At 37.9% G+C, this 10440-nt stretch overlaps 1 protein-coding gene across 1 annotated transcript; it reads right to left on the bottom strand.

Moving 5' to 3' along the window:
- Positions 1-740: 740 nt before the first annotated feature.
- LOC116464104 (small ribosomal subunit protein uS9-like) lies at positions 741-1196 on the bottom strand. The gene has a single exon (XM_032754213.2). It carries the CDS (start codon positions 1179-1181, stop codon positions 741-743), a length of 441 nt encoding a protein of 146 aa, XP_032610104.1. The 5' UTR covers positions 1182-1196.
- Positions 1197-10440: the final 9244 nt, after the last annotated feature.

Here is a 10440-nt window from a genome sequence, read left to right as displayed (position 1 = left end):
GCCCAGTCCACATAATCCTATTTCTATGTAAAGTGTAAAAAAAAAAAAAAAATTAAACTCACCAGGCGCAGGGGCTCACGCATGTAATCCCAGCACTTTGGAAGGCCAAGGTGAACAAATCGCGAGGTCAGGAGCTCGAGACCAGCCTCACCAACATGAGGAAACCCCACCACAACTAAAAATGCAAAAATTAGTCAGGCATGGTGTCACACACCTGTAATCCCAGCTACTCGGAAGGCTGAGGCAGAATCGCTTGAACCCAGGAGGTGGAGGTAGCAGTTAGTCGAGACCATGCCGCTGCACTCTGGCCTGGTCAACAGAGCGAGACTGTGTCTCAAAAAGAAAAAAATTTAAACGCATAGAAGCAGAGAGTAAAATGATGAAAAAAATCCCCTATGAGGTTTTTGTCTAGTTAGGAAAGCTTCTTCATGATCTTTCAGGGATTATATTTTCTTCCATCTTCCGTATCCTCCTGTTCTTCAGCCAATAAATGAAAAAAGATACAGAGAAGACACATTTGCTTTTTATCCACTTCATTTCCACTCACTATTAGTCAATGTGGTTACAGCTGAGAATAGCAGTTTTCTGGCAGGACAGCCACTTCTCAGCAATAAACAGCACACTGAAAAAAAAAGTATAAATCCTTCATAAAAAGCTAATGAACTTTTTTTTTCCTTGAAACTTTAAAATCTCTCAAAAACTGTTTATTATACAGGTGAATTTTGATAGTCATGATGGGCTTATCGGTAGGATTTCTGGTAGCGAGCACGAGCACCAGGGCCTCCAAACTTTTTGGACTCGCAGCCACGGGGATCAGCTACCAGCAGGGTCCGGTCATACTGGATGAGGATGTCTTTCATCACCTTCTTGGAAGCCTCATCAACATATTTCTGGTAATAGGCCACCAGGGCTTTGGAGATGGACTGACGGATAGCATAAATCTGGGCCACGTGACCACCACCCTTCACACGGACACGGATATCCACACCAGCAAATCGCTCCTTGCCAAGAAGCAGAACTGGCTCCAGCAGCTTGTATTGTAGCGTGCGCGGCTCAATCATTTCCAGGGGCCGCCGGCTCAGCTTGATGAGACCATTGCCGCGTTTGCAGTGCGCCACACCTGTGGCTGTCTTCTTGCGTCCGAAGACTTGCACCGACTGCAGCGGGCCCTTGGACTGCATGGCTGCGAGCGTGGACTAGAGAAGCTCACCGCGCAGCGCTGCAACCAAAAAAGGCAAAAAGATAATGAACTTTAAGAAAAACAGGCATATGCATCACTAATGCTTGCGGTAAAATAAGGATTCATTTTGTTGATTGCTATTGAGCTGCGGTAATATTTAACCAAAAGCTAGCAATATACAGCAGACAAAACACATTATTTTAAATAAGAATACTGTGAATGGTTGTTTTGCCAATATAATTAAGAATATGACATCACACTAATAGTCTCACTTATAGTTATACAACATCAAATGCTATTTTTAATTAAAATTGTATTTCTTATAAGTATTCAATTTATGTCACCCTCCTTTGCTATTTCAAAGCCTTCTCCACTTCGTATCAGTGGAAAACAGGCCAGCAGTTCCCAGGAAAGCACGCGGCGCTATCATGCGTGATCATGAAGCGCACTTGTTTGGATGCGACTCGTGTCAAACACAGTTATTTGGTTTAAAGTGCTGGTTTTCTGTTTTTTTCTAAATTTACCAGTAATATAAAATTCTTAGCTAAGAAGACTTTATCTTATTCAAATATGTTTTATGGGATTTCATTGACATTTAAGTGTCTGAATTATCTGGAATATTAAAATTTTTCGTGAACTTAAATTGAATACTATAATCTTTTACTAAAAGCTTTTCTGAGGCAGAGTAAGATTTATATCATTTTATTATCATATGGAAGAAGTGTGTTAACCATGTTTTCAGTAATCACTCTGAGCACAGCATTCTCAGTTCCCAGTAGGCACCCTGAGTCACTCAGGGGAAACTGGTTTCTCTGTAAAGAGGCAGAAGAAAATGCTGAATGGAGGCACCACACTGCACAGCAATGCTTTCCACATGCACCTATTAGGGTTTTCATTTAATTGGGCTGTTATTTGCATGGCTAGATACTTACTGAATTTAGTCATACTATTTTTTAGCAGCTAATGGCATCTGTTACCCATTAATTTTATACATTTGCTTTTTGAAAAACAAATCTTTTGTTAATTTACTCTAATTGAGACTAAATTTACGATCTTCAATTTTTCAATGTTAAAGCAAATCAGAGAAGAGCAATGTGTGTATATAGTGTGCATTTTCCTGCCTATCAAAATTTTCCCTTCATTGCATTGGAAACCCAAGGAAGCCACCTATAAAATACTCCCTTTCAACACTTTGGCCTGAATTTTAGATTTCAGAAAGTAAAAACAATGACTGAGGAAAGCCAAAATCTTGTTTTTGTTTCTTGTTAATCATCTGGCCATTTCCAAAAGCGTGGCAATTATGCCAAGCCGTTGAAAACATGTGGTTTTTATTAATTTTATCTATTTCAAATGTTTCATCTATTTGTTACTTTTATCATGTTAATTTATTTTTTATTTTTTATTTTTTTTTTTTGAGACGGAGTCTCGCTCTGTTGCCCAGGCTGGAGTGCAGTGGCACAATCTCGGCTCACTGCAAGCTCCGCCTCCCGGGTTCACGCCATTCTCCTGCCTCAGCCTCTCCGAGTAGCTGGGACTACAGGCGCCCGCCACCACGCCCGGCTAATTTTTTGTATTTTTTAGTAGAGACGGGGTTTCACCGTGGTCTCGATCTCCTGACCTCGTGATCCGCCCGCCTCGGCCTCCCAAAGTGCTGGGATTACAAGCGTGAGCCACCGCGCCCGGCCTATCATGTTAATTTAAAAGAAACTACATAACCAATCATGCATTCAAGAAATCTTCATATTAAGGTGTTTACACTTTAATCTTGTATTACAGTATAGTAGAATCCTCTATTATTAGAAGTTAATTATTTGTGAATTCATTGTTCTTAAGGTTTTTCAAATGTGAAAACAAACAATTAGGTATGATTTGAAATAAGTTCAATTCTAGGACATTACCCACTGGTCTTCATGGTATTTCTGTAATGGATGGTGTAAATGCAGACATGCTGATTGAATTAGAATGAGTTCAGCATTGTTGGTAGACTATTGGTATCCTAGAGGCTGATCATTCACTACAGCTTACTAAATGTAGTTCCATAATGCCAGAGAGCACTTTTACCCAGGTTACCATTTCCTCCCATTAATGTGGTTCTGTTGTGGTCTCCTGCTTCTCTTAAGCTATCCCACGTGAGAGGTGATTATTTCTTGCGTGAATGAGACTCTCTTTTTTTCCCTGTCATAGGATCCTTATATTCTCCCTACTGGAAGCAACATGCAGAAGAGCAGGAATGATAACAATGTACAAATATGTCTTCTGCCGTGTGGCCACCATAAGCAGCTTGCAACATGTTCCACCTAGAAGTCACTTACTTTCAGGCCAGCAGGGGTGTTTTTCTGTGATGTATTTCTTTCTCTTAGAAACACTTCTGATTAAGTTTAGCACAATCAGGATAATCTCCATTTTGATAACACAAAGGCAACACATGAGTAACCTAATTTCATGAGTGATTTCCCACCATAGTCACACATTTTTTTACACTCAAGGAAAAAGTATTACACAGCAGGTGTGCAACAGACTGGGAATCCAGGCTATTATCTTAGAATGTTACCTACCCACTTGAATAAAATTTTAAAATAGCCTTTCTGCTGTTTTGTTATCTACATAAACAAAGACATCATGTGCAAATAATAATTAACTACTTTCCAGTTTTATTCATTACAAATATTAGCTAACATCTTCTTTTCTGGCTTAAATTATTTTTTCTTTATGTACCAATTTATACATTTGCACACACTTAGAACAACAAAAATATATCCAATTATATAATTTTGGTTACATTTTCATTAAATAAGTGTTATAAATAATTTTTTGTTTGTTTGAAGAGGACTTTTATTGTTGTACTCAAGAATGTTATATATGGAGACAAAATTGCCTGTGCTTCAATAGGCAGATTCTGGAAAGAATTGGAAACATAAGCCATAAAATTTTACATTAATAAATTCAATACAAAGCAGAAAGTATAGATTTGCTTTCAACATTTTGAAGGTGTTTTCTGTTATTCACCAAATTAAAATAAGTTGTTTTGTTTCAATAATTGTGCTTTTCTTCTGAAAATATGTACCAACGCAAACTCACACAAACATACATACTCACTTTATATTTTTCTTACACGTAAGGTTTACCTTCAGAGTGATATGTGTATATTTCTCTCTACAAAAATTAAAACTAAAACTCTGTGTTTGCAGGCAGAGAGACCACAAGTTTATAGAAAACTGTGTAACATAACAAATATTTATTAATAATTTTTCAGGACTCAGAAATGTTGCCTAGGCTGGAATGCTGTGGTGCAATCTCGGATCACTGTAAATTCCACCTCCCAGGTTCAAGCTATTCTCCTGCTTCAGCCTCCACGTAGGTGCTCCTATGCCTGGTAAATTTTTGTATTTTTAGTACATATACACATACTATATACCCACAAATACTAAGAATAAATTTCTGTAAGAATAAAAATTTAACCTATGGGAAAAATATTCTTCAACTCAATTACAGTTTAAAGCCACTGGCAAAGTGATTACTAATGTTATTATTCCACTATGTACCAAATAGTATACTGCTACCATCTTTTACCTACACCCTTGAGTAAGGTGGGATAGGTTAAAGTTAGTGGCATAATATGGCTTCATTAAATGCAAAATAGTCTTAATATGGTAAAAAATAAAATAAAATTAGGCCAATCTCAGCACTTTGGGAAGGCGGGGCAGGTGGATCACTTGAGCTCAAGAGGTCAAGACAAGTCTGACTGATATGGTGAAACCCCATCTCTACTAAAAATACAACAATTAGCCGGCCATGGTGGCATGCACCTGTAGTCCTTGCTACTTGGGAGACTGAGGCAGGAGAATCGCTTGAACTTGGGAGGTTAAGGTTGCAACGATCACACCGAGATCATGCTGCTGCACTCCAGCCTGGGTGAGAAAGCGGACTCCATCTCAAAAAAAAAAATAAATGGACACAACAAAATTAACTTCACACACAATCTAACGATTTTTAAATGTAGTGTATTTCATTACATAAAAGTAAAATTAGGCCAGGCACGGTGGCTCACACCTGTAATCCCAGCACTTTGGGAGGCCGAGGCAGGTGGATCACGAGGTCAGGAGATTGAGACCATCCTCTCCAACATGGTGAAACCCCGTCTCTACTAAAAATACAAAAAATTAGCCAGGCGTGGTGGTGGGTGCCTGTAGTCCCAGCTACACGGGAGGCTGAGACAGGAGAATGGCGTGAACCTGGGAGGCAGAGCTTGCAGTGAGCTGAGATCGCACCACTGCACTCCAGCCTGGGTGACAGAGTGAGACTCCATCTCAAAAAAAAAAAAAGTAAAATTAGTAAAATACAGTAATTTAATATACCTTTAACTATAATTCATAATTTCACTATAATGTAGAAAAGTATTACTCTGAACACTACCTTATACATTACTTAATATAGGTCAAATACAAAGAGATTCTCCACTTATATTTTCATCATGCATCTTACATTTTAATATCCTTTCTCTTTAACAGAAAAGTTTATAAAGAATGCCCCGTAAAGAATCTGTAATATCTCTGATGCAGCAACAATTGATCACATGCTTTCACATGTGAATACAATAGAAATAAAATAACAGCATAAATTTGAAAGCTCTATTACAATCATTATTCACTTTTCAAAAAATTTTTTTCAATAAAGCAAGTATACTTTCAATATAATTACAATACTTCAAAAAACCTTTTAAAGTCATATATAAATTATCTAACAATTTTTGTTGTGCATTCTCTTTTATACTCAACACTGACTTAGTGTAATGTCTGAGGTGTCAGTGCCTTAGTTATTCTACTGTAAATTCTCTGATATTTACATGGAATTCATTTTGAATTAAATATTTTTTATATTTACTGTTTCTGCAAACATATATTTTAGTATCAACTCTCTGGTATTTTCTAAGCTGTAGTTTTTGAAAAAAAAATATGTTTCCAAATTCATTACATTTGCAGGATTCTTCTCTAACAAAATTCCCTGTTGTTGAACAAAGCTGGAGCAACTGCTTCAGGGTTTTCCTCTAGTACAAACGTGTGCAATGAAATCTGTGATGCAAGTAAAGCTACTACAACCCCCTCTATATGTGTAATGGTTGTCTTCAGAATACTCTTCTTCACTTTAAAGGCTTCTATTTTCTGGAAGATTTTTTGAGCATAATTGCACTTTAAATACTTTTATTAACTGTGAACCACCTTCTGTTGGGTAAGATGCGAGTAGGCATTAATGGGTTTTCCATATTTTTTATAATTGTAAAATTTTTCTCAAGGATACTAGCTTTCCTGTGAGATAAGGTGTATGCACTGATTAAAAAGTTTTGCCACATTCTTCACACTTGTAGGAGTTTTGCCAGTATGAATTATCTTACCTAAAATCAAGTGTTGCAATCATATAAAGGATTTGTCAAATTTTCTATTATTTCTAGGGTTTCACACTAGTATAATCATCTTTATGTACAGAAAAGTTGGAGGTGGTGGTAAAAGCACTGTCACATCTTTCAGGTTTGTAGAGCTCCTCTTCAGCATGAATTATCGCCATATCTCTTAAGAACTGAGAACTTGTGGCTGGGAGTGGATGCTCATGACTGTAATCCCAGCATTTTAGGAGGCCAAGGTGGGCGAATCACAGTTGGAGACCAGCCTGTTAAACATGGCAAAACCCCATCTCTACTAAAAATACAAAAATTAGTTGGGCATGGTGGTGGGCACCTGTAATCCCAGCTACTCTTGAGGCTGAAGCAGGTGAGTGGCTTGAACCAGGAGGAAGAGGTTGCAGTGAGCAGAGATCGTGCCATTGCACTCCAGCCTGGGTGAGAAGCATGAAACTCCTTCTCAAAAAAAAAAAAAAATTGAGAACTTGTTATAGGCTTTGCTGCATTTTTCACACTTGTAGAGTTTCTGTCCAGTATGAATCATGTGTAATAAGGGTTGAGAACTTCCTTAAAATGATTTGTCACATTCTTTATTTTTGTAGGAGTTATGTTTCATATAAATTCTCATATTTAGTAAGAGTTGGGGGGTGGTCAAAGCCTTTCCAACAGTTGTCACATTTATAGGGTTTCTCTCCAGTATGAATTATCTTATGTTTATTAAGGGTTGAGGAACATTTCAAAGATTTGCCATGTTCTTCACTAGGTAGGCTTTCTGTCCAATATGAATCCTCTTATGTGTATTAAGGTCTGTGGACAAGTTAAAAGCTTTGCCACATTCTTCACCTTTGTAGGGTTTCTCTCTAGCATGACTTATGACTAGTAAGCTGTGAGGAGCGCTTAAAGGCTTTGCCACATTCACATTTGTAGGGTTTCTCTCCAGTATGAATTATCTTATGTGTGCTATGGGCTGAGGAGCGCTTGAAGACTGTCACATTCTTGACATTTGTAGGGTTTCTCTTCAGTATGAATTATCTTATGTGTAGTAAGCATTGAGGAGTGCTTGAAGGCTTTGCCACGTTCTTCACATTTGTAGGGCTTCTTTTCACTATGACTTACGTTTATAAAGGAGTGAGGATGAAATAAATGCTTTTCCACATTTATCACACTTGTAGGGTTTCTCTCCAGTATGAATTCTCTTATGTGTACTAAGGACTAAGGAGCACCTGAAGGCTTTGCCACATTCTTCACATTTGTAGGGTTTCTCTCCAGTATGGATTCTCTTATGTGTACTAAGGATTGAGGAGAACTTGAAGGCTTTGCCACATTCTTCACATTTGTAGGGTTTCTCTTCAGTATGACTTATCTTATGTACATAAAAGATTGAGGATGAAATAAAGGCTTTGCCACATTTATCACACTTGTAGGGTTTCTCTCCAATATGAATTCTCTTATGTGCAGTAAGGGTAAAGCAATAATTTAAGTCTTTGCCACATTCTTCACATTTATAACGTTTCTCTCCAGTATGAATTATCTTATGTAAAGTAAGGTGTGAGGACCTGTTGAAGGCTTTGCCACATTCTTCACATTTGCAGGGTGTCTCTCCAGTATGAATTTTCTTATCTGTAGTAAGGGTTGAGGACTGGTTAAAAGCTTTGCCACATTCTATACATTTGAAAGGTTTTTTTTCCAGTATCTCTTATGTGTGTTTGAATTTGAAAATATATGAGAGACTTTCACATATGTATCACATTGAAATATTTTGCTCTGGGTAGTTGTCAAACATTGGTTAAGTCCATTATAACCTCTTTTGTGTGCCTTACCCTCATCCACACTTTCACAACCTTTTTTTAACTCTAAATTGCCATATTCACGTTTTTCATATCTTCTCAATATCACTTTTTGGAAGGAATCTTTTAGGCTCTGCTCTGGACAAAGGTCTTGGGCAAAATTAAAACACATAACTGAAAGAAACAATAAAAACACATTACTTCAGTTGCTAGATTCTGATAAATATAGGTTACATTTACAAATAAAATTAGCCAGGCATGGTGGTGGGCAAATTCCAGCTACTTGGGTACTTGGGAAGCTGAGGCAGAGAATTGCTTGAGCCTGGGAGGTGGAGATTGCAGTGAGCCAAGATCACACTACTGCACTCCACCCTGGGCAACAGAGAGAGACTCTATCTCATAAAAAGAAAGAAAAAGAAAGAAAAGAAAGAAAGAAAGAAAGAAAGAAAGAAAGAAAGAAAGAAAGAGAAAGAAAGAGGAAAGAAGAAAAAGAAAGAAAGAAAGAAGAAAGAAAGAAAGAAGAAAGAAAGAAAGAAAGAAAGAAAGAAAGAAAGAAAGAAAGAAAGAAAGAAAGAAAGAAAGAAAGAAAGAGAAAGTTAGTTTCCAGCCAGGCTCATGCCTTTAATCCCAGCACTTTGGGAGGCCGAGGCAGGTGGATCACCTGAGGTCAGGAGCTTGAGACCAGCCTGACCAACATGGTGAAACCCCGTCTCTATTAAAAATACAAAATATTAGCCAGGCATGGTAACAGGTACCTGTAATCCTAGCTACTTGGGAGGCTTAAGCAGGAGAATTGCTTGAACTGTGGAGGTAGAGAATATAGTGAGCCAATATCATGCCACTGCACTCCAGCCTAGGGAACAGAGTGACACTCTGTCACACACACACACACACACACACACACACACACACACACAAATGTAAGTTGCCAACTCTTGTTTTTTTTTTTTTTTTTTTTAAAAAGAAAAACATTGGCACATACATCTTTATTTCTGGCTTCTGTGTGCTTTTTAGACACTGGTTAATGTCTCCCATGACATAAAACGCTGAAAGAAGTGGTGATATACATTGGAATGACAGTTTGAGTCTACTGAGTCTAAAGATAAATGTTAGAGAAGCAGAGAAACTGCAGTACCCAAACAGGAATGGCTGCAGCAAGTGATTACTGATTATTAAAAAAAATTAATAAGCCAATTTAACTAAACAATAAACACAAAATTAGACAAGACACATCCTAAGAACATGTTTGAGAAATTCCCAGAATCTCTAGCCAAGACTATTGATTTCAGACTACGCCAGGACAAAGCTATATTATAAAAAGATTGTAACAGGTAGCTTTTTGTTAATGTCCAAATCTCAATGAAAGATTACAATGTACACAAAATATTAGAGAAACATGGCCCAATGAAAAAAATTTCAAAAGCAACTATAAAAAGCATATAAAGTAATTAATTTTAAAAATTCCAAATAAATTGAACAGGTCAGGGTTGGTGGTCATTCCTGTAATTCCAACACAGAGAGGTCAAGGTGGGAAAATCACATGAGGTCAGGAGCATGAGACCAGCCTAGAGAACATGGTGAAACCCTGTATCTACTAAAAACGCAGAAATTAACTGGGCATGGTGGCATGAGCCTGTAATCCCAGCTGCTTGGGAGGCTGACACACAAGAATTGCTTGAACCTGGGAGGGGATGGTTGCAGTGAGTGGAAATTGTATCACTGCACTGCAGCCTGGGCAACAGAGCAAGACTGTCTCAAAAATAAAATATAATATGCTGGGCACAGTGGTTCACGCCTGTAATCCCAGCAATTTAGGAGCCTGAGGTGTGTGAATCATTTGAGGTCAGGAGTTCCAAGGTCAGCCCAGTCAACATGGTGAAACCCTGTCTCTACTAAAAATACAAAAACTTAGCCAGTCATAGTGGAAAGCAACTGTAACCCCAGCTACTCAGGAGACTGAAGCAGGAGAATCGCTTGAACCTAGGAGACAGAGGTTGCAGTGAGCCGAGACTGCACCACTGCTTCCAGCCTGATGGAAAATGACTCCAACTCAGATTAAATAAATAAATAAATAAATAAAT

The sequence above is a fragment of the Hylobates moloch genome, unplaced genomic scaffold (assembly GCF_009828535.3).
Source record: "Hylobates moloch isolate HMO894 unplaced genomic scaffold, HMol_V3 SCAFFOLD_180, whole genome shotgun sequence".
In the NCBI taxonomy this organism is placed as follows: Eukaryota; Metazoa; Chordata; class Mammalia; order Primates; family Hylobatidae; genus Hylobates; species Hylobates moloch.
The sequence above is the reverse complement of the archived record's forward strand: the minus strand, read 5'-3'. Positions and strand labels throughout refer to the sequence as shown.